The 24,715-nt window shown below is 38.0% G+C and overlaps 1 protein-coding gene and 1 non-coding gene across 2 annotated transcripts in view; one reads left to right on the top strand and one right to left on the bottom strand.

Moving 5' to 3' along the window:
• Positions 1-24,715, top strand: part of MUC19 (mucin 19, oligomeric) — a 180,576-nt gene that overhangs the window by 149,034 nt on the left and 6,827 nt on the right. The window contains exons 145-176 of the mRNA XM_063619954.1: positions 728-781; positions 924-977; positions 1,387-1,419; positions 1,673-1,726; positions 1,891-1,944; positions 2,906-2,959; positions 3,453-3,485; positions 3,740-3,793; positions 3,931-3,975; positions 4,151-4,198; positions 4,437-4,499; positions 5,057-5,104; positions 5,497-5,550; positions 5,704-5,757; positions 6,240-6,287; positions 6,874-6,927; positions 7,679-7,732; positions 8,685-8,732; positions 8,985-9,038; positions 9,194-9,247; positions 9,570-9,623; positions 9,769-9,822; positions 17,298-17,348; positions 17,617-17,682; positions 17,970-18,023; positions 18,245-18,286; positions 19,387-19,419; positions 20,860-20,913; positions 21,325-21,378; positions 21,666-21,719; positions 21,888-21,935; positions 23,874-23,903. Of these exons, the coding sequence (XP_063476024.1) occupies positions 728-781; positions 924-977; positions 1,387-1,419; positions 1,673-1,726; positions 1,891-1,944; positions 2,906-2,959; positions 3,453-3,485; positions 3,740-3,793; positions 3,931-3,975; positions 4,151-4,198; positions 4,437-4,499; positions 5,057-5,104; positions 5,497-5,550; positions 5,704-5,757; positions 6,240-6,287; positions 6,874-6,927; positions 7,679-7,732; positions 8,685-8,732; positions 8,985-9,038; positions 9,194-9,247; positions 9,570-9,623; positions 9,769-9,822; positions 17,298-17,348; positions 17,617-17,682; positions 17,970-18,023; positions 18,245-18,286; positions 19,387-19,419; positions 20,860-20,913; positions 21,325-21,378; positions 21,666-21,719; positions 21,888-21,935; positions 23,874-23,903 (1,608 nt within the window). The remainder of the gene's footprint in view (positions 1-727; positions 782-923; positions 978-1,386; positions 1,420-1,672; positions 1,727-1,890; positions 1,945-2,905; positions 2,960-3,452; positions 3,486-3,739; positions 3,794-3,930; positions 3,976-4,150; positions 4,199-4,436; positions 4,500-5,056; positions 5,105-5,496; positions 5,551-5,703; positions 5,758-6,239; positions 6,288-6,873; positions 6,928-7,678; positions 7,733-8,684; positions 8,733-8,984; positions 9,039-9,193; positions 9,248-9,569; positions 9,624-9,768; positions 9,823-17,297; positions 17,349-17,616; positions 17,683-17,969; positions 18,024-18,244; positions 18,287-19,386; positions 19,420-20,859; positions 20,914-21,324; positions 21,379-21,665; positions 21,720-21,887; positions 21,936-23,873; positions 23,904-24,715) is intronic.
• On the bottom strand, positions 13,253-13,359 carry LOC129467195 (U6 spliceosomal RNA). The gene has a single exon (XR_008652319.1). It is a non-coding gene; the product is annotated as a U6 spliceosomal RNA (small nuclear RNA).

A 24,715-nucleotide genomic window follows, 5' to 3' on the forward strand; every position in this document is an offset into this window, starting at 1 on the left:
ATGTGTGGTATTATTTCTGAGGGCTCTGTTCTGTTCCCTTGGTCTATATCTCTGTTTTGGTACCAGTACCATGCTGTTTTGGTTCTGTAGCCTTCTAGTATAGTTTGAAGTCAGGTAGTGTGATGCCTCCAGCTTTGTTCTTTTGGCTTAGGATTGTCTTGGCAATGTGGGCTCTTTTTTGTTTCCATATGAACTTTAAAGTAGTTTTTTTCCAATTCTGTGAAGAAAGTCTTTGGTAGCTTGGTGGGGATGGCATTGAATATATAAATTACCTTGGGCAATATGGCCATTTTCACGATATTGATTATTCCTATCCATGGGCATGGAACGTTCTTCCATTTGTTTGTGACCTCTTTTATTTTGTTGAGCAGTGGTTTGTAGTTCTCCTTGAAGAGGTCCTTCACATCCCTTGTAAGTTGGATTCCTAGGTATTTTATTCTCTTTGAAGCAATTGTGAATGGGAGTTCACTCATGATTTGGCTCTCTGTTTGTCTGTTATTGGTGTCTACCCTTGTGACAGTGACTGAGAAACCCAGTAGCAACACATTCATCTCTGGTTGGCCTGGAAAATGAAGTGCTAGAAAGTTGTTCATTTTCCATTCTTTATAGAAATAGAATGTTCTCAGGAAAGGGCTTCAATGCTTTAGGGTTGCCATGTTGATCCTTCCAAGCTTAAATGGGGAGACAATGCTCTATTATTCCATTTCTATTATTTTTTCCATTTCAGGTATCATGGGAGAATCTTCTAGAACGACCATTCTATCTGGAAGTTCTAACACAGGTAGCCTAACAAGAAGGAAATGTGTCTTATGTAATGTCAAATGTCATGCTATGTCTTTTAGGGCTGCGATGATAAAGTCCCACCTCAGTATCCTCTCCCAGTATTCCAAATTCACAGACTTCACCACTCTTTCTTCCCTCAGAGGCCACAAATTCCACTGAAGAGACTGGTACTTCCGGAACTGGATTCAAAACCGGTGAGAAGAAACAGCCCCTGATTTGGCATCATAAGTATCAGGTCTCTTAAACTTTGCTTGAGAGAGTTTATGTTTTATTTAGGGATGCTGCAAGTGATTCAAGATAGTTTTGCTGGTGGAGATACAATTTTTTTTTAAATTGAAGAATTCTAGAATGGAGACTTACAGATTTATGTCTGAGGACGGAATGGAATTTCTCCATTTGTGTTACAACTGTCACTAGCATTTGAGGTGGAATTCAGAAAGTTTTCCATGAGAGCGTATGAAATACAAAAGAGCCCCATGGACCCAGGACGCATGCATTTATATGTGTGTGCATGCTTACACATTTTCTTGCTTTTTATCTTCTCCTGCATCTGATGGTTTCAGCACATTTAAAACATTTTCCCCCCTGCTTTCTATCTCACAGCAGGCATCACTGTAGCACCAGGAAAGCAAGCAGGTGAGCACTGGGGAAATCCATCTAGTTTCCCTTTTATCAAACTCCAGAAGTGCCTGAAGCTGAGGACACTGTCTCTATCTGCCCTAGTTGTGAAGCATTGACAGCAGGCAAATGCATCTAGTTCACCAACTGCCATATCCTCAGGGGAAATGACTTCTTTTATAAAAAATAAATATAGTATATCCCCTTTAGATTCAGGTCTTCATTTGACTTACTCATTCACCATGGCCACCTCAATCCCTTTGTGTTTCAGGCACCTCTGGGATGGCACCTGGCACAACAGTTGCCCCTGGAAGTTTCAGCACAGGTGAGTCCACAATTTGGCACAGAGCCGTTTCTTGGATGCTTTCTACAATAATATGTTTTCCCTTTTGCTGCTTCTATGCAAAAGCAGATCATTCCCTTTCTAAATCCCGGAATGTTTTCCGTGTTTTTTTTGTTTTTTTTTTTTTTTTTTTTTCACTCTCTCAGCAGCTACAACTTCTCCTGGAGCAAGTGGAGTGATTGGCACTGGACCCACTGCAGGTAAGCCCTGATGAAGCACGACCTGCTTCCCAGTAGACAACGTTGCCTGAATCACATCTAATGCTTATACTTCCTGTGAAGAGTATTTTCAGAACAAGCATTATCAGATTGGCAGGATTTTACCTAATTACCAAACGTGACACTCAGACTCCTTTGTCTTCCTTTCCTCTGCTTCAGGGAGACTTCACCATGGAGCTAAGGCACAGAGAATCAGTTGGGTGATTGGAGAGAAATGTCTTTCTTTCTCTCATTGATACCTAAAGGAAGTAATTGAGATAATGAAATTTTTGTCTTTAAATTTTCTGAGATAGAAATGGTGCATGGAAAACATACAGATTCAACTCCTGGGTCTAGAAACATCTAAAAAAGAGCTTGTTGGCACATTGAGAAAACACAGTTTCCTCACCTTCATCCTCAGCCATTTTCTTTCTTATTTTGGGTAAATAATAAAGATATTGATTCCTATACCTCTCTAATTCCAAGTTCCAATGTGGTAGCTGCTGGCAATTTTTTTTTTTTTTTTTTTTTTGAAGAGAGGACATCCAAGCAAAGGCAATTTGTGGCCAGCCTTGAGACTGTCCCCACTCCTTCTGGCAAAATTCTTGCACATGAAAATTCTGATACTTAAATCAATGAAAATGATAATAGTAGTGAGTATATCTATCATTGATGAGTTCCTTACTATAAACATTTTTATTAAGAAGTTTACATATCTTATTCCAATTAAGAACTACCTAAAGTCTAATTAAGAACCGTATGAGTTAAAATTATTTTATTCCCCATTAAAAAAAATACACTGGTGTATTGAAGGTTTACATCACCTTTGCAGTCAGAAAAGTTTCTTTTCTAACTTAGTAGGTGGCAAGACATTTTGAATTGGACTCCTTCATGTAATGGTATCACTTAGCTCATCCTTTTTCCTTAACACTCAATTAATTTTGGTTTTCTTTCCATCTTTAAGAGACCACAACTTTCCTAGGAGGAAGTAGCACCACTGGAGCAGATATAAAATCAGGTGAAGATTATGGGGGTTTCATTATTTACTGTTGTATTTTGATAGATTTGTTAGGGAAAACATTTTCTCAATGAACTTTTTATTTTGGAATAATTTTAAGTTATAGAAAGTTTGCATAGATTATGCAAAGGATCTCTTTAATGTGGAGTAGAGTTTTTCATTTCCTTTTGAAGCTCTTTCAAAGGAACCAGGATTTCCTTTCAGATTTGGAACAACTTGGGCCCAAATTTCCAAAAGGCTTTTTCTTCTCTAGGACTAGCATCAGGGTTCAAGGCCTCTAGAGAGGACAGTTACAGTAGCTGTGGCTCTGAAAGGGTTTTTCCTTTGAAAATAACTCAGTATGTGTATCATGACAGTACTGACTTGTATTTGGCATAGAAAACATTAAGATTTCACATTTTAGTTCAAGGGCAAAAATTCAAAATTTCCTTTCTTCTTTCTTTTTCCCCTTTTTTTCCTCCTCCTCCTCCTCCTCTCTTTTCCTTTTCATTAGGAGCCACCACAGGAGCACCAGGAAATAAGACAGGTAAATTTGGAGAAAGCCTTTGATATGACCTTCAATCTTGGCAAAAATGATCAGCAGGCACATTAGCCACTGCATTAACCTTGGCCTTACAAAGGTACATGGTAAACATAGAAAATGCCACCTTCTGTCAGTTATAGGTCCAGGAAGTATCTTTTGCTGCTCCAAGGTCCCAGGTAGACATGATGCTGGCCATGTTCTTCTAAGAGTTACAAATGTGTCGCTCTGTTGATCTTTTTCTTTTCTTTCCTGCCTAGGCACAGCTAAAGTGCCCTCTGGTACAACAGTTGCCCCTGGGAGCTCCAACTCAGGTAAAGCACCAGGCTGGGAGGAACCCCTGTTTGGGAAGGGCTCCTCAATGAGGTGTCTCCCTGGGTGATCCTACCATGCTTTTCTCAGATTCTTCTAATCTTTGCCCTCACTGCTATTCTTTTTCCCTTTTTCTCAGAGGCTACAACTTTCTCTGGAATCACTGAAGCAGTAACAGTCCCAGGTAAAAATGGGAAGTTGGTGAAATAGTTCTAACAATTCAAATTGATTGAAATAAATACAGAGTGATCTCCTATGGAAATCTTTGTCCAAGCCCCCAAATTTCAGAATACTAGTGTTTTACTCTAAGTTTTACATTTATAGACAGCAGAATATTCTCTCTCTTTTCTCTTCTATAGGATCCATGAGCACTGCACTGGGGAGCCAACTCTCCAGCAGTCAAACAGGTGAGCATGGGAAAGTGTGAATATCTGCCTGATATTTACCAGTATTCAGAGAATAAGGATACTTCGAATATGAGAGCTTAGCCTTTGGTTTTTTTAATCTTTTTTGGAATGAAGTATCCTTGTTGAAAGGTGTATGAGGAATTCTGGAATAGGCCCTCTGAGTTAACAAAAAACATAATGTTTTTCTTCTAATCCATCTGTTAATGTAAATTAAATGGCATAAGTTTCTTCCTCTTAGTGATTCCAGGTTCCAGTGGCACCATCTCTCACACAATTGTTGCACCTAGAAGTTCTGTTACAGGTAAATGAATATTTTCAGTGGCAGTCATCACTTGTTTAATTTCAAGGAGGAATATGTAACCCCAAACATCTTTTCTGCTTCATTTCCTCTTCCAGAGGCCAAAGCTTCCTTAGAAGCCGTCAGAGTCACTGTTGTGAAATCACTGAGAACTAGGGGTCTTGGAGGTTAGCGTGGCCATTGAGTCGTGTCATGAGTTTGCTTCTGGATCTGAAAGATTATCGTGTAGGGAGGGCAGGTGCTCCCATCCATTCCCCTGAGCTGGCTTGTGAACCAGCCTTTTCCAATGCCTGGCCTTAAGACATAGATTTCTGGAGAGGGTAGTAGGAGCTGTAATTCCCTGGACTATTAACCCAGTGGATATTATAGGTATTACTACAGAATCAGCTGGAGTCAAGACTGGCCCAGAAGGTTCTGTCTCAGGTGAACAGATGACTAAAATGAACCAGCAATTGCTTTCCATCCTGAGCTTTAAATATTAAGTTGCTGAATGGTTTCCTCAGTGATTGATTACACGTCAAAACATACTCAGAATCTTTTCTCCTACTTTTAATCATCAGGAACCACCTCTGGTGCATCAGATGATCAAGTCACTGGAAGTGAAACCGGTAAATATGTTAAAGAAATTATTTTGTCTCACATTTGAGCGTTTTATATTATATGTGCTAGATAAGCCTACTGAAAGATAGGCTTCTTGAGAAAAAAGTCTCTGTTTACTGATCCCTAGTACTAAACAGGGCTCAATAAATGTTTACTGAAGGAACAAAATAATTAAAATATAGGAAAAATACATAATTCAATCCAGGAGCAAAAAGGTCAGTGGAAGAACATGCCCATAGAACAGCCACATAGACAAACTAGTCTGTGTCAATGGTGCCTCCCGGAGCTGGCCAGTGCACAATTAGAGTGATATGGCCCTGGAAATACAGATTTATTTTATACCTAGACTGCCTCCATGCAAAAGAGTCTTCATGATGACACCATAGCCTTCTCGTTTCAGGCGCTACTGGTGCGGCCTTGAGCACAACTGTTGCACCTGGAAGTTCCAGTACAGGTAGGCTAACAAGCTGAGAAGAAAGCTCCCTTTCTGGAAATAAGATGGCAAAAATGTCTTTCACATTGCTCTTCTTCTGTAAGAGTATCACAGTATATTTCCCCGTCCTTCTAAGTCCTCATCCTTTACGCGTTGCTTCTCTTTTTCTTCCAGAAGCCACAACTTCCACAGGAGTCCATAGAACCACTGTAGTGGGATGGAAGACAGGTGAGAATTAATTGTGTGTGTGTGTGTGTGTGTGTGTGCATGTATGTATGACTTTTGAGTGATAATAAATTACAATTATACTTTGCTTCTTAATAGGATAGTTTTTCAAGGAGGAGTTTTCGAGGAACTCTCATCTAAGATCAGCGTTTTGTTACTTGATTTTGAATTAACTTGGGCAGATTTCCTTCCATTTCCAGGGCCAAGCCTCACATATATGTCTCTGCAAATGAGAGTGAAAGTGATAATTGTATGAAAAGTTTTCTTTTTCCATTTTAGTTATCTCCATTTTAGGTATATCAGGAAAATTAATTACTGGCTCAGAGGGTTCTATTTCAGGTCAACAGAAGGCCAAAATGCACACAGATTTGCCTCGAACGATATATTTTTCCTTGAGCACAATAATGACTGAAATGTACAGTAGTTATCCCTTTAACTCTAGTCTACCTTTATATTAAAAAGGTTTTCTATTTTTATCCTTTTAGGAGCTACCACTAGAGGGTCAGCAAAGCAAGGAACTGGAAGCACAATAGGTAAATATGGCAGGAAAGAAAGCCACTTGTCTTACTGCCATTGAATTCCGGAAAAATTGAGTCCTCTGTTGAGGAATTTGCATCTTTATTTGATTTGGGAATAAAACTATGCATGAGAAAACACAGGCCGGGCATGGTGGCTCACACCTGTAATCCCAGCACTTTGAGAGGCTGAGGTGGGTGGATCACCTGAGGTCAGGAGTTTGAGACCAGCCTGATCAATGTGGTGAAACCTCTTCTCTACTAAAAATACAAAAATTAGCCAGGTGTGTTGGCATGAGTCTGTAATCCCAGCTATTCAGGAGCTGAGGCAGGAGGATCACTTGAACCTGGATGGAGGTTGCGGTGAGAGATAGCACCATTGCACTCCAGCCTGGGTGACAGAGAGACTAGGGTAGCTTCTGGCAACACATCTAAACCTGGGAGTTCAAACACAGGTGAGCCAGCCAGCTGGTGAGAGTCCTCCACAGAACGATTTAGTAGTAAAGTGCCTCCCGTGGCTCTGTTATCAAGAATAGTGCATCCTTCACTTTCCTCACAATGCTAATTCCTCTCACCTCATATTTTCCTATCTTTCCTCTCTAAGAAGCTACGACATCCTTTAGAGGCACTGGGACCACAGGAAGTGGAATGAATACAGGTGAGCACACAAGCTTCCTAGCCTGCTCACTTTTCACTTAAAATAAAAGCAATAGTAGCTAACACTTTCTAGCATGAACTATGTTCCAGACACTACTACACATTTTTCTCATTATTATTTCTTTTATCCCTCATCCCAAATTGTGAGGTAAGTGCTATTGTTCTCACAGACTTTCCAGATGAGAAAACCTATGGCTCAAAGATATTCACTAACTGAATGAAGATTGCACAGCGATTAAACAACAGATTTCAACTCAGGCACTCTGGCTTCAAAATCCGTCCTCTTAACCATGATACTAAATCACCACTACACTATACCACTACACTCTTTTGTCATGCCTCAACTCATCTAGAGCACTACAATTTCTACAACACCAATATTTTGCCCAAATGAAAATTCAACAGGTAATCAGTCCTGCTTTGTTCCTTTTCTAGGGGTATCAGGTAGCCAAGTCACTAGCATTCAACTAGGTGAATAGAGTACGTTTGTTTTACTGACATTGAGTCCAGAAAAAGAGATGTTCTCACTGAGACTCCACCACCACCTCACATTGCACCCTCCCCCCACCAAGTTTATCGTGAGAATGGAGCATTACATTTGCAAACACACAAAATAACTTTGGAACAAGCTATCCCTGAAAATGTTCTTTTTGCATAATGAAGAATTCTGTAGTTGCCTTGTTCTATTATAGAATGCACTTTTGTTATAAGAATAAAATTGATATAGTAGTACCCTTCCATTATGTTTTTAGGTACTACTGGAGTGGTCTCTGGCAACACCATCTCACCTAGCAGTTTCAACACAGGTGAGTTAATGAGGAAACAGCTGCTGTTGGTTTTTTTTTTTTTTTTGGTTGGGGGCTAACTGCAGCAATGGCACATTATATCTTTCAATGATTTTCTGTTAGCCCTCGCTACTTTCTTCCTTTTTATTCTCAGAAGATATAACTTCCATGGAAGGAAGCATAACCAATGAAAGTGGAATTGGCAAATATATATCTATATATATACCCACACACAAAAATATATATGTATATATTAACATACACGAGAAAAAATGAGAAATGAGAAAAAATGACAAATGTATATATTATTTTTTTCTTGAGACAGTCTCACTCTGTTGCCCAGGCTGGAGTGCAGTGGTGTGATCTCAGCCTACTGCAAATTCCACTTCCAGGGTTCAAGCAATTCTCTTACCTCAGCCACCCAAGTAGCTGGGATTACAGGTGTGCACCACCACGCTCAGCTATTTTTTTTTTTTTTTTTGTATTTTTAATAGAGATGGAGTTTCACCATGTTGGCCAGGCTGGTCTTGCACTCCTGGCCTCAAGTGTTCTGCCTGCCTTGGCCTTCAAATGTGCTGGGATAACAGGCGTGAGCCACTTTGCCTGGCCAAAGAATTGGCAACTCTTGAGTTCCTACAAATCTACATTGGGCTTTTGCCTTTTCATAGAGATATTTGTTAAACAAAGCTTGTATTTATAAAACTCATATCATTTCTCCTGGGGCCAAACCTTATACTAAAATTATAGAAAAAGAGGCTCAGAGTCCAGAAATATTCCCCTTTTAACATTCAATCTATTACCCCGTTACTTACAGAGGCAATATAAATCCATATAGTTCTATTTAAGGCAGCAGAGATGATAGAAGTTACTCTGGAGGTTTAGATGTGTCATATTTTGGAATTCGAATGTTATAAGTTTATTGAATGCAGTTGAATACCTTTACACAAATATTGTTTTCATTTCTTTTCATTAGAAGCTACCAGTGGCACATCTGAGAGGCCAAACCCTGAAAGTGAAATAGGTAAGCGTGAAAAAAGACCCCGAAACCTCTGACATTTAACTCTAAGGAGCCAAATAATCAAGGCTGGACTACAAACTAATGTGTTTACTGTGACTCTGAATTTAAAAATGGAGAGCACACTTCATGGTGACAGGATAGCACAAGAAAGGTCTTCTGCTGCTTTCAAGTCATAGATAGTCATTGTTGTCCATGCTCTTCTTGGGCTGGTAAATGCATCACAATTTGGGTTATTTTTCTCTCTCCCTGCTTTAGGCACCACTGGCATAGTCTCTGGCACAACAGTTGCACCTGGAAGTTCCAACACAGGTAACCTAATAGGGAACATAAGGGGCTTCAGACATGGAATATGACTGATTCCCTCCCCCCAAACATACACACTCCTTGCCATACCCTGGGAATACCACTGGATTTTCTCAGTTATAGGATTCTTCTGAATTTACTTCTTTTCTCCCTTCACTTAGAAGCCACAACTTCTTTGGGCAATGGTGGAACCACTGAGGCTGGAAGTAAAATAGGTGCGCACTAGCAATCAAATGATTATTTTTTCTTTTCATCTTAAACTAAATCAAATTGGCTATAATGAACTTAGTGGACTTTTTCCTCAATCATTGAGTATAAATTACCAGGATATAAATAGTTTACTCCTTGTGAATTGCCGGTTACTTATTTGCAATACAATGATATCATGAGACCATGCATGATGTATCACTTAAGGCAAGAAAGTTCCTGATAAACCTCTTAGTTCACTTGAGAAACGTATGATTTTTTTTCTAAACCAAATCCTAATTTTAGATGAAAAGGAATTCATAAATTGATTATCTCCTCTTGTGATTGCAGTTACCACTGGGATAACTACTGGCACGACCATTGTACCTGGGAGTTTCAACACAAGTGAGTCATGAAAGAGTTGGAGAAACCTGCCTACATGAACTTCTGGGGACCCGATGGCTCCCGTAGAGATATTACATAAAGTAAGACTGTTACACATTTTTCCAAATGTCTGCATTCTGTATCACTTTCTCCTATTTCTTCTCAGAGGCTACGACTTCTACAGACGTTGGAGTTGCCACTGGAGTTGGAATGGCAACTGGTGAGTGGTTTGTTTTGCGTTCTCAACAGTTCTTTGCTGAAGTTTGTGGTAGTGATGAATGAATGGGAAGATGAGCTGAAACAGGATTTTGTATTTCACTTGAAGAGACATGTCAGGTAAATCAAGATTGGGCCCTTGCTCTTCAGATTGATTTTCTCCATACACTAGTCTTTTTTTATGTTTTAAATTTTTTCAACTTTTATTTTAGATTCGGGGGGGTACATATGTAGGTTTATTGCAGGTCCTGAGTATATTGCATGATGCTTAGGTTTGGAATATGAATGATCCTGTCACCTAGGTACTGAGCAGAGTACCCAATAGTCAATTTTTCAATGCCCCCTCCTTCCTCCCCTTTATAGTGGTCCCCACTGTCTATTGTTGCTATCCATATATCCATGAGTATCCAGTGTTTAGCTCCCACTTATAAATAAGAACATGCAGTGTTTGCTTTTCTGTTCCTGCATTAATTCACTTAGGATAATGGCCTCCAGCTGCATCTCCAGCTCCATCCATGCTGCTGCAAAGGACATAATTTTGTTCTTTCTTATGGTTGTATAATATTCCATGGTGTGTATATACTACATTTTAAAAATCCAGTCCATTATTGATGGGCATCTAGGTTGATTCCATGTCTTTGCTATTGCGAATAATCCTGCGATGAAAATGCAAATGCATGTGTCTTTTTGGTAGAAAAATTTGTTTTCTTTTGGATAGATACCCACTAACGGGATTGCTGGGTCAAATGGTGGTTCTGTTTTAAGTTCTTTGGGAAATCTCCAGACTACTTTCCATAGTGGCTGGATTAATTTACATCCACATCAACAATGAATAAGCATTCCCTTTTCTTTGCAGCCTTACCTGCATCTGTTGTTTTTTAACTTTTTCATAATAGCCAGTCTGACTGGTGTGAGATGGTATTTCATTGTGGTTTTGATTTGCACTTTTCTAATGATTAGTAACGTTGAGAATTTTTTCATACACTTGTTGGCTATGTATATGCCTTCTTATGAAAAATAATTCTTCGTGTCCTTTGTCCACTTTTTAATAGGGTTGTTTTTTGCTGGTTAATTTGTTTACATTCCTTGTAGATTCTGGATATTAGATCTTTGTCAGGTGCATAGTTTGCAAGTATTTTCTTCCATTCTGTAGGTTGTCTGTTAACCTGTTGATAGTTTCTTTTGCTGTGCAGAAGTTCTTTAGTTGAATTAGGTTCCATTTGTCAAATTTTGTTTTTGTTGCAATTGTTTTTCGCATCTTTGTCATGAAATCTTTGCCAGGGCCTATATCCAAAATGGCATTTCCTAGGTTATATTCCAGGGTTTTCATAATTTTAGGTTTTGCATTAAAGCCTTTAATCTTTCTTGAGTTGATTTGTGTATATGGTATAAGGAAAGGGGTTCAGCTTCAATCTCCTGCATGACTAGCCAGTTATGCCAGCACCACTTATTGAACAGGGAGTCACTTCCTCATTGCTTGTTTTTGTTGGCTTTGTCAAACATCAGATGGTTGTAGGTGTAGGTGTATAGCGTAATATCTGGGCTCTCTATTCTGTTCCATTGGTCTGTGTGCCTGTTTTTGTACCAGTACCATGCTGTTCTGGTTACTGTAGCATTGTAATATAGTTCAAAGTTGGGTAATGTTATACCTCTAGTTTTGTTGTTTTTGCTTAGGATTGCCTTGGTTATTCAAGCTCTTTTTTGATTCCATATGAATTTTAAAATACCTTTTTTTTTCTAATTTTGTGAAGAATGTCATTGGTAGATTTAAATAGCATTGAATCTGTAAATTGCTTTGGGCAGTATGGCCATTTTAATAATATTAATTCTTCCTATCCATGAACATAAAATGTTTTTCTATTTGTTTGTATCATCTCTGATTTCTTTCAGCAGTGTTTTGTAATTCTTATTGTAGGGGGCTCCTTCGCCTCCCTGGTTAGCTGTATTCCTAGGTATTTTATTTTTTGTGGCTATTGTGAATAGGACTGTGTTTTTATATTGGGCTCTCAGCCTTGATGTTGTTGATGTATAAAAATGTTATTAATTTTTGCACACTTATTTTGTGTCCTGAAACTTGGCTGAAGTTATTTATCAGGTCTACGAGCTTTTGGGAAGATACTATGGGGTTTTCTAGGTATAGAATCATATCTTCTGCAAACAAAGATAGTTTGACTTATTTCCTTCCTATTCGGATGCCTTTTATTTATTTCTCTGGTCTGATTGCTCTGGCTAGGACTTCTAGTACTATGGTGAATATGAGTGGGGAAACTTGGCATCCTTGTCTTATTCCAGTTCTCAAGAGGAATGCTTCCAACTTTTGCCAATTCAGTAAGATGTTGGCTGTGGATTTGTCATAGATGACTCATTATTTTGAGGTATGTTCCTTCAATACCTAGTGTTTTATGGGTTTTTAACATAAAGGGATATTGAATATTATCAAAAGCCTTTACTGCATCTATTGAGACGATCACGTGGTTTTTGTTTTTAGCTCTGTTTATGTGGTAAATCACATTTATTGGTTTGTGTATGTTGATCCAACCTTGCATCCCAGGGATAAAGCCTACTTGATCATGGTGGATTAGCTTTTTGATATGCTGCTGGATTTAGTTGGCTAGTATTTTGTTGAGAATTTTTGCATCTATTTCATCAAGGTTATTGTCTTGAAGTTTTCCTTTTTGTCGTGTCTCTGTCAGGTTTTGGTATCAGAATGATGCTGGCCTCATAGAATGAGTTAGGGAGGCGTGTCTCCTTCCCAATTTTTTAGAATAGTTTCATTAGGAATGGTACTAGCTCTTCTTTATTCATCTGGTAGTATTCAGCTGTGAATCTGTCTGGTCCTGGGCTTTTTCTGGTTGGCAGTCTTTTGATTACTGATTCAATTTCAGAACTCTTTATTGGTCTGTCTAGGAATTTAATTTTTTCCTGGTTCAATCTTGGGAGGTTATATGTTTCCAGGAATTTATTCATTTCTTCCAGGTTTTCTAGTTTGTGTGCATAGACGCGTTTGTGGTAGTCTCTGAGAGATTTTTGTTATTGTCGTTGCTGTTGTTGTTTTTTGGTAATGCTATGGAGTCAGTGGTAGTATTTCCTTTGTCATATCCGACTGTGTTTATCTGGATCTTCTTTATTAGTCTAGATGGTGGTCCATCAATTTTAATTATTCTTTCAAGAAACAAACTCCTAGATTCATTGATATTTTGTATGGTTTTTCACATCTTAATTTTTTTTTCAGTTCAGCTGTGATTTTTGTTATTTTCTGTCTTCGGCTAGTTTTGAGGTTGGTTTGCTTTTGTTTCTCTAGTACCTGTAGGTATGATGTTAGGTTGTTACTTTGAGATCATTCTAACATTTTGATGTGGACATTTGGTGCTATAAACTTCCCTCTTAACACTGCTTTAGCTGTGACCCAGAGATTCTGGTATGCTGTATGTTTAAAAAATATGGAATGCCTCATGAATTTTTGTGTCATCCTTATACTAGGGCCATGCTAATATTCTCTGTATCATTCCAATTTTAGTATATGTGCTGCTGAAGTGAGCACAATAATTTCTTTGTTAGTTTTCTGCCCTGATGATCAATCTAATGCTGTCAGTAGGGTGTTGGAGTCCCCCACTATTACTGTGCAGCTGTCTTTTTGTGGGTCTGGAAGTACTTGCATTATGAATCTGGATATTCCAATGCTGGGTGCATATATGTCTAGAACAGTTAATTCTTCTTCTTGAACACTTTCTCACTATGTAATGCCCTTCTTTGTCCTTTTTTGCTGTTGTTGGTTTAGTCTTTTATCTAAGAATAACAACTTCTGATCTTTTTTGCTTTCCTTTTGCATAGTAGATCCTTCTTTCTTTATTTTGACTCTGTGGGTATAATTACATGTGAGATGGAGCTCTTGAAGACAGCAGATGGATGGGTCTTGTTTTTGTTTGTTTGTTTTTCTTTTTTTCCAACTTGCCACTCCATACCAGCTTTTTCGATGTGATTTTTATGAAACTAAGAATGATATGTTATTCTGAATCCCTTATCCACCTTGCCTTCATGTGGTCAGCTGGAGTTTTCAGGAGCCTAGAAAATGCCAGTCTTGGTTAGTAAAGGTGTTTAATTTGCCCATCTTGGACTTCTATTGCATATTAAACCTATTCTCATGGGTTTATCCTCATGACTAAAGTTCCAAGAAATTTAATTAAAAAAAATTCACCCCCACATTTCCAAGAAGTCCCTATGAAATGTGAGGGAACCCCACCACAGGAAGTAAAACTGATGAGCAAAGTTAAAGCACTTCTTTACAAAGTATTTAACCACAGCAAAAGGGCTCCAGAGTGAGAGTTTTGCCACAGTTGGTTTTGGGGGATGAGAAAGCCTAGGAGAAAATATGGTTTTTGTTTCTCTTTGCATAGAGAAGCCCTTGGATGGCTTATAAGAGATGTGAATTTTTCCAAGTCTATGCTGTTCTCTGGGTTAAAAAAAAAAAAAAGTCATTACTATGGTCTCTGTCTCTCTTGATCTCTCTCTCTTTCTCTCTCTGTTTTACTATCTTTCTATCAATTTCATTTTTATTTCACATCCCCTGGAATATCTTCTTTCATCACACTTGCTGGAAATTTCGACAGGGATTAGTCAAAGTTACAAAAGAAAGCTGTCTCTGAGTACCTCAGGCAAAAGGCCATCTTCTTTGAGAATATTTCTTCTACTATAACATGAAATATTTTCTGGATTTCAAAATTAAGTCATCTCAACTTCTTTCTCTACTACCAGGAACTACAACTTCATTACTAAACAATACCACTACTAGAAATTAATTACAAATGGGGATTTCATTAATTGCTAGTGAAATTTAGGCCCTAATAGGAGATGAGAAAACTTTTCATTTGAAGAGTTATTGAAGTCCGTTGAAGGTAGTCATATTAATGCTGTGGAATACCCTGAACTAAACATTTAATTAGAAACATCATTGTTAGGACATAGCTTCCCAGAAGTAGATACCTAAATGGGGACAGGATTCTTTTTAGGTAAAATATTTCCACACTTGTCTTTGCTCATACTACTGTCATATCAAATAAAGTCACCACTAACCAAGAATTCCAGGCTGGATAAATAAAAGATGACTGAAATAAGCTTAAGACATCTTGGGGGTCTTTTGTTTACTTGAAAAAACTTAGGACAGAAAAGAATATTTTCTCTTTTCTATGAAAATGTCTGGGGGATGTAAAACAATATGGAATTTTCAGGGAACTATAATACAATAATACAATATACTTGTGGAAAACAACCTAGATGTTGAGAGAACATTGAAAGAGGGAATGTTGGGAAGTTTTTAGAGCTTCTAGATTGCGAAATTGGGACAGAAATATCATGAAATGAAGAAAAAAAGATCACTCATCAATTCTATGTTCTATGAGAATATTATAATATTGGCCTCAATTATAACACAAAAAATTAAAAAGTTGATTCCATGGGCAATGAGAAGGGTTTTTTTGTCGTATTATTATTATACTTTAAGTTTTAGGGTACATGTGCACAATGTGCAGGTTTGTTACATATGTATACATGTGCCATGTTGGTGTGCTGCACCCATTAACTTGTCATTTAGCATTAGGTATATCTCCTAATGCTATCCCTTCCCCCTCCTCCCACCCAATGACAGGCCCCAGTGTATGAAGTTTCCCACCCTGTGTCCCAGTGTTTTCATTGTTTGATTCCCATCTATGAGTGAGAACACATGATGTTTGGTTTTCTGTCCTTGCGATAGTTTGCTCAGAATGATGGTTTCCAGCTTCATCCATGGCCCTACAAAGGACATGAGCTCATCCTTTTTATGGCTGCATAGTATTCCATGGTGTATATGTGCCACATTTTCTTAATCCAGTCTATCATTGATGGACATTTGGGTTGGTTCCAAGTCTTTGCTATTGTGAATAGTATCACAGTAAACATACGTGTGCATGTGTCTTTATAGCAGCATGATTTATAATCCTTTGGGTATATACCCAGTAATGGGATGGCTGGGTCAAATGGTTTTTCTAGTTCTAGATCTTGAGGAATTGCCACACTGTCTTCCACAATGGTAGAACTAGTTTACAGTCCCACCAACAGTGTAAAAGTGTTCCTATTTCTCCACATCCTCTCCAGCACCTGTTGTTTCCTGACTTGTTAATGATCACCATTCTAACTGGTGTGAGATGGTATCTCATTGTGGTTTTGATTTGCATTTCTCTGATGGCCAGTGATGATGAGCATTTTTTCATGTGTTTTTTGGCTGCATAAATGTCTTCTTTTGAGAAGTGTCTGTTCATGTCCTTCGCCCACTTTTTGATGGGGTTGTTTGTTTTTTTTCTTGTAAATTTCTTTGAGTTCATTGTAGATTCTGGATATTAGCCCTTTGTCAGATGAGTAGGTTGCGAAAATTTTCTCCCATTTTGTAGGTTGCCTGTTCACTCTGATGGTAGTTTCTTTTGCTGTGCAGAAGCTCTTTAGTTTAATTAGATCCCATTGGTCAATTTTGGAGAAGGGATTTTTAAAGAGGTTAATTATCATGCCCAGGTTGGATTTTTTGGGAAGATTAATTTGTCACAGTTAGAAGATTGATATGAAAGGAGAGTAAGAGTAAGGGTGGTGGTATGTTGTATAGTTTGAAGTCTCTTGGGAGTGACAGATGATTAGGGACTGAAATAAGCTAGTCGTAAGGGGATGCAGAGGCAGAAAGAGTGTGCAAGATGTTGGCCAGTTAGAATCAACAAGTGTGGCTGAGGAGATAAAGGAGAGGAATAAATTTAGATGACTCCTACTTCATGATTTGAGTGCTTGGGTGAATAGATGATGGTGCCATCTACCAGGTTTGGGAATATACTAGGAGAATTAAAAATAATATTTGATAGATGATACAGTAAGGTCTGATTTTGATCATTTGAGTTCAAATTACTCTGAGGTTTCTAGGTAGTGATGTCCAGAAGAGTTGATGAAGGTGACCGAGGCCCAGAAGAGAAGCCTGTACTGGAATAGAGAATTGTCAGTCATTTGCTTACAAATAATATTTGAAACTATGGGTACTGATGAGTTATTTAGGGTTACATTAGCCCTAAATAACCCACTGTATGTTATTTACATACAGGGAGAAGAGAAAACAGACAAAGATAGTTCCTTGGGCTCTCCAGGACCTAAAGGGTGGACACAGGCAAAGAGCCTGAAAAGGAGAAGAGTTCTGGTTTAGCAATTTCCAATGTGTTTGACTTAGCACTGTGTACTGAAGTACTGGGATATACCACATTATACCAGGAGACCATATTGCCTCTACTTTTGGGATTCAGAATCTCAAACAGGATTAGCCAGAATTTGCTGGGGACGTGTTTTTTGAATATTTCATTTTTTCAGAGAACCTAGCCTCATAGTTATGAAACTTTGAAAGTAGAAAGTAGAAGGGGGAAATCTCTCTTGAAAGAATTAAAATATCAAGATTCTCAGTCCTTTTCATTTTTTAAACTTTAGGGATCACCAACATAATTTCAGGGAGAAGCCAATCTACTGGAAGTAAAACAGGTGAGCATGGGGAATTGAAAAAGGTGAGGATGGGAAAGGCCCTCGTTCATGATGCTAACTTGGAAAAGAAGGATCCCAGAGGACTGAAGCTATCCAAAATGGATACTACAAAACAGAGAAAACCATGTTTAGTTTACCTCTTGGGAAAGGAATCCTGGAGAAGGAATGCATTGTTTCACAGAAACACATGGATTTGTTCTAAACCATGATTTCTATCCTATAAAACACTGCTCATATTACCTTCTCTTCCTTCACCATCTCATCCCAGGCTACACTGTAACAGGCTCTGGAACAACAGCCTTACCTGGAGGTTTCAGAACAGCTAAGTCAAATAGTAAAAGAATTCTCCTTTAAATGGCTCTCAGTTAAGCAGTGTAATTGGATTGTTTGCAGCTCAATGGATGGATACCCCGTTCTTACTGATGTTCTTATTTCACATTGCATCCCTGTATCAAAACATCTCATGTACCCCATAAATACATACATCTACTATGTATGCACAAAATTTAAAAATATTAATAAAAATAATAAATGCTCTCAAAACAATGTCATCTATTGCCATATCATTTTCATGTTGACAGATTCTCCATCTTTTCCACTTTTCTTAATTTGCTCTTACAGAGACCACAATTTTTAAAGGTGATGTTGGAACCACTGAAGCAGAAATTTCATCAGGTGAGTTTTTTCACATTTTGGATTCTCCTTGATTTTTCCATTTGAGTTTACTATGTACAGATTTTGAATGAAAATGAATGTGGCTGGAAAGTGGTTGCTTACCCTTTAATAAGAGATCATGAGGCCAACCTAGATCAATTCTCTCAATTTTCCAAGACATATTGTAGATGTATTAATAATTCTCTAGACACATCCTTTCTTTACTCCCTTTGTCTTGTCAGGCAATACCCCAGGATCAACGGGAGTCACCAGCAGCAAAGAAGGTGAGATGACTATAATGGATGCAGGTAATTTTGCTGATTAAGAGATTACTCAATAGATGCAGGTAATTGTGCTGATTAAGGCTTTGATTTAGATATTTAACTTTTGATCACAAGTTTAGACACACTTTGTTTTCTGGTTTTCTTTCCCTGGAGAACTTGTCCCTTTTCTTACATTTACTTTAGAAATCTTTACTGGAGGTAAATCATGTGCATATAAGAAAAACATTCTCAAATTTAGTAATTGAAGTCTGGATGATTCTGGATCTAGAGAAGTGAGATCTATGAGGCAATTGTGACTTTCCTCCCCCATTTTTCCCTTGAACATACAATCATGAAAGGGTCCATTGGAAAACATGCCAGGCTTAACATTTGGTGCAAGAAAACTTGTTAAATCGTTTTCTGTTGCTTCAGAGAACCCAGGTTATATGGAAAATCCATACATTTCTGATGATGGGAAAGGGGTTGTGTCCTTCCCTCTTATTACAGGCACCACTGAGGTAGCCTCTAGCATAATTCTTTCTGGAAGCTCAAACACAGGTATGTAAATATTTAGTAGGTAGCTGTAAGAACCTAAGGCTAGACAACTAAGATCCCTTCTGTGGAACTGACTGTAGCATCCACACATCAATTCCTACCTCATTCTTCTTTGCCTTTCTTAGGGTTAAATGAGGGTCTGTCAGTGGTTAAATCTGTTTAACTCCACTGGATTCTCATTAATGACTCCTACCCATTGCTTCAGCATAGGGAAATATTGGGGGTAAAGATAAGACTCAGGAAGTCCCCTTAGGGAATTTACATTTCCTAGCCATCTATGGTTGTTTTCTTGTTTTGGGGTTTCTCAGGCTCATGCCAGAGTCCCCAGTTCAGGCTGTGAAGGCACACAGGGCACCACTAAAGGAGAGAGCAGACACTGAAATCCATGAATTCTCATCTGGCCAGAGGAGTTATTTGTGTGTGTGTAATTCCCAAGGTGCCCTGTGGGCTAGCTGCAGCACTGGCCCAGAATGTCATCTGATTTGCTTTCTCTTCCTCATGTTGATCTCTGAGGATAGGAATAAGGACTGTGGCTGATATGAATTTGCCCTCATTTTCCTTTACAGGAATCACTGGAATCCCAGAAACTTCCCTCTCAGGTAATAGAAATTATTGTCTCAAATGAAGATTACATGCTCAACATTTCTCTGTCTTTAACACCAAAGTAAATACTTTTTACAAAGTAAATACAGATAGCCAATATTTATCTCTATGAATGAATGTCACACTTCAACTGTAAAATAAAATTGCACCAGATGTAGTTAAACAGGCAAAGGGAGGGGGGAGGGACAGCATTAGGAGATACACCTAATGCTAAATGACGAGTTAATGGGTGCAGGAAATCAACATGGCACATGGATACATATGTAACAAACCTGCACATTGTGCACATGTACCCTAAAACCCTAAAGTATAATAAAAATAAAAATTAAAAAAAAAAAAAAAACAGGCAAAGAAGACTTTGTTCAAGACTATTACAATAAGTGTCAAAACCATTACAGTAGGGGAGAGAGACTGAATTCAGCTCTGATAAAGCAAAAGGCAGGAGAATTGTTTAGTGCTTGGCTAAGATAGTGGAAAAGTAATGGCGGATGTTTGGAGAGACTTTAATCTATATGATTGGGCCATCTGTGTTTGGTAATTGGCACTTAATCAGTTCAAAGTTAGGCCCCTACCCTCCCACAAAGATTGGGAGATAGAGGCATTATTTTTCTTGATAATTATATTTCAAAAGAGTGGCTATCAGGTCCTTGAGAAAGATATTTATGAATTGTAAGATTGACAAGAGACTGGGAGAAGACTTACATCTCAAAGGGGCAGAGGAAGAACTTAAAAGTAAGGCAAGTTTTCTGAAGTAAATAAGAAAAGAGAGATTAAGAGCCAATAGCTAGGAACAAACCTGTCTAAAATGTAGTTAAGCTGAGAGCAACATTAGGTCTCTCATTTTCTCACTTTCTCCCACTCTCTCCCTCCAAAATTAATACAGGAGAACCAAGAAACCAAGTTACATGAAGTAAGAGTTAAGTGTGAGAAAAGCTCTTGTCATTTAGAGAAGGGGCACCAGAAGTGAAACGTGTATAGAGCAAAGTGTGAGAAAAGCTCTCATCATTTAGTGAAAGGGCACCCAGAAGAGAAACATGTATCAGGGTCATAGGAGAATCTTCACTTCACCTCTGTGAACAAGGGATTGCTACGATAGGAAGTTCTTAGTGTTTCCACAGCAGGGGCGTCAGCTAGCATTAGTAGATGTGTTAGTATATTCCAAGTGCTTTGAGACTCTTGTTCCACGTGGACGTGTCTTAAGTAAATGCTCTTCTGAGACCAGAAAAAAAAAAAAAGAAATTTAGGGGGGTTGATGGATGTGTTCATTATCTTGGCTGGGATGATGGTTTCACAGATGTATAAATAGGTGTCATTAAATTATCTACTTTAAACACGTGTGATGTACTGTAAATTAATATTTAAATAAAGCTATAAACAAAGAAAAAATAAAAAATAAAAAAATAAAAAGTTTATTGCTCTTCCCTTGCTCGTTTTAGGTCCTTCCAAGGAAGCATCTCACGAAACCACTGCTCCTGAACCTCCTACCACAGGTAAGTCAGATAGTAATAAATGCATTTGTCTTGGTGGCACCTCAGAAGACAGGATAGCTTATCTGCAGTTCTCACGGAAGTAGAGAGTAGAATGATGGTCACCAGTGGTTGGGGTAGTTGTATATGTGGGGAGGGGTATGGTGGGGAGATGTTGGTGAAAGGATACAAAATTTCATTTAGACAGGAGGAATAAATTCAAGAGATCTATTGCACAAGATCATGACTGTAGTTAATAATATATTCTTGAAAAATGCTAAGAGGGTGGCTGATGTAATTCTTCAGAACATCATGTACAAAATACATAGTTTTATCTGTCCACCTAAAATACGCAGAATAAAAAATTATTTTTAAATGAAGTTAAGCTGTAGCTTCTCTAGTCCCCTGTACTCACCACTTTTGTTCCTTTTTAAGCAGTCACTGCTTCCACAGGAGTCAAAGAAACTTCTGAAACTGGAGTGCAAACAGGTGAGTATTCAGTGCGGCTTTGATTATACATAAGAAGTTGAGTTAGGAGGAGAGAGGTAGGAGAGAAGCGAAAGACTGAGGCCAGGATGATGCATTCAACTTCCTCTTGGAACACAACTTTGAAATTCCACTAGGGATACCTTTTTTTTTTTTTTCCTCTGGGAGTTTTTGGTTCCGGCTTTTGCGGGGGCTCCCATCCTAAAGACTTCTTCATGCAGACTGAGAATTCTGAGCAGAGGATCATGAAGGGTGCTAGTCCTAAAATGTCTTATATTTCCTTTTGCAAGCCTCCACCTTGGTTACAGCTGGAGAGCCAACAAGACCACAAGAATCCCAGCCAGGTAAAATCAAATGACCGAAATGAACTGGAATAAATTGTCTGTTCCATCCAAAGTTTCCTTGAGTATGAATTTGTGCCATCATTTGGGCATGTACGTAAACACAGACTTGATATGTGTAGGTTATTCTAATTTTTAAAATCACAATACCATCCACTTATGTCCTCTCAGAAACCACTGTCGTGGCAACCAGAGAAGTAGAAACTGAAAATAAAACAGGTCAGTATAGGAAAAGCCCTAATTTCTTTGTTACTATTTCAACTAATATTTCTTTAGTACCTTATGTGTGCCAAACTCTCTAGCAGACATTAAAAGCAATAACATCAGCAAGATGCAGCACTTGCCATTTTTTATTCTGTGTATGTGGGAGGAAGAGATTATTTTGGGCACAGATAGTATATATTTAGTGATACCCAAAAATATGCACAAAAAATGTGGTCCCGGGGGTGGAGTGAGAGTAGTGTTAATTTCTGCTTATTAATTGGTAGTGTGGAGTAAAGACATGAGAAATGGCATGATTGAGTTTAAAATTGGCACGGATGGGGAGGATATTCCTGCCAAACAGCTCTGGAAAAGATAAAGATATGAGACCTCATGGGGGAGTTCAGGAATCAACCAGATGTTGGCAATGACTGAATGAGGTTCAGGGAGGAAATGAGATGGGAAACATAAGTAGAGAAAAGTTCATAAAGAACCAAACTTCAGCAAGACTGTCCTTATAGTAATGGGGTACCCTTAAGGATTTGATCAAGAGCCTGACATGATCAGATAGTTGAGAAATTACTCTGATGCCAATGTAGTGATTAGGAGATTGTTGTCTATGGCTCCTCTTGCAAATATCTCCAATGAACGCTTGCAGCACTGGTCAGGGAATATTTTCTCTCGTATTTATGCCTGGTTGATCTCTTTTCTCTCCTGTTACTGGTTTCTGTTAATTTGCTAAGCACCCATAATTAGCACCTGGCTTAGCCTCCCTACATAGAGTTGGAGACATTTGATTACCCAAATTTCCATACCTTTAATTCATTTTGTAATCTATATTTTGGGCCTATTAGTTGTTGGGATCACTTTACCTAAACATGTAGACATTTTGAGTTATTTTCAAATATTCTGTTGCTCCTAGGTCAGCCTTTTTCTTGGTAGGTTTATATATATATATATATATATATATATATATACACACACACACACACATGTTTACATATATGTGTGTATATGTGTGTGTATATATACACACACACACATATATATATATATATCAACCTACCAAGAAAAACATATATATATATTTAAACAGAGTCTTGCTCTGTTGCCCAGGCTGCAGTGCAATGGCACTATCTTGGCTCACTGCAAGCTCTGCCTCTTGGGTTCAAGCGATTCTCCTGCCTCAGCCTCCCTAGTAGCTGGGACTACAGGCAAGCACCACCGTGCCAGTCTAATTTTTGTATTACTTGTAGAGACGGGGTTTCACCGTGTTGGCCAGGCTGGTCTCAAACTCCTGGCCTCAAGTGATCTGCCCACCTTGGCCTCCCAAAGTGCTGCAATGACAGGCGTGAGCCACTGCACCTGACCAGATTGCATAAAATATTCATTTTGTTTTTAGAAGTTTTGGAATAGAATTTGAAATTTATGAGTGAATTGTTGGATTGACCAAAATATGTGATGTGTAAAGGCTAAAAAAGATACATATTGCCAGTTTAAAGCATTTGTTGGGGGAGAAGTTAGAGCAAAGTTGAAGCATTTCAAGAAGATAAGGAGAATAAAAGTTTTTAAATGACTAAAACTGGGTAATTAATAATGCTCATTTTATACTGTAGCAGAATTATCTTTTTCCCTTTTTAAATCTCTTTTATTGTTCTATTCATTATATCTGCCTTCAAAAAATTTTTGAAGAGTTTACCTTGATGTTTTCTCCTTTTGATATTTATATTTTTCTCTCATTAAAATTTGAGGTCCAAAGGAAACACCGTACAGTGGAATTTCACATGCAGCGAGGAGCAGGAAGGGGAGATAGATGGGAATTTATCTATTTATTTGTAAGACTAGCTATGTAGACAATTATTTTCAGCAATAGAATAATGAATTAGATAACTATACTTGCCCCAATACCATTCCAGTAACTTCAGAGACTAACTTAAGGTTCCTGTTTTTACACAGAATGTCTAGCCTCACTTCCACCAGCTCCAGGTAAGAATTCCACGACTTCAGAATTGTTCTGCATTAATGGTTCCTCTTGTCAATCAAATTTCAGAGGTCACACTAATAAAAGTCACTAGCCATGTAAATGTTATAAAATAGGAAAACATATATTGGATTAACTTAGCTTTTATTCACCAAATAGTGAGTAATAGTTCATTTCCTCCTTCACAAACCAATGAAGCCAAACCAAACAAATATACCTTGTTACTTAGATCAAAGCAAGGTTTACCTACTAAATGTTTCATATAATTATGATACCTTAACCAAAATATTATCACTTGAGAGTGAGCATCTTTTTAAACTAGATAATTCCAACTTCAGGGATGAGCTGTAGTAGAAAAAAAAATCCGTTTAGCCAGAGTTAAGTAATTTTAGAGAACTTTAAGTCCCTACCATTTTCAAGACCATGTGATGTGCTTTGCAGCAAGTAAAAAACAATTACTAAAAAATAATTCTCTGACCTTAGTACATAGTGGGAGAAGGAAGGTCTCCAAAGAAATAGGCAATTTTCATATCAGGCAGAAAATAAATTTCCAAGTAAGAATATAAACTATGTATTATATATAGAGTGCATATAGTATATCACTTGTATTGTATATTTCAAGGTATCCCCAGGAATTTCTTTTTATTTTATTTTTATTATACTTTAAGTTTTAGGGTACATGTGCACTACGTGCAGGCTTGTTACATATGTATACATGTGCCATGTTGGTGTGCTGCACCCATTAACTCGTCATTTAGCATTAGGTATATCTAGGAATTTCTTTACAGTATTGGAATTGGAGAACACAAATAGACCA

Source organism: Symphalangus syndactylus, chromosome 17, assembly GCF_028878055.3.
Source record: "Symphalangus syndactylus isolate Jambi chromosome 17, NHGRI_mSymSyn1-v2.1_pri, whole genome shotgun sequence".
Lineage (NCBI taxonomy): Eukaryota > Metazoa > Chordata > Mammalia > Primates > Hylobatidae > Symphalangus > Symphalangus syndactylus.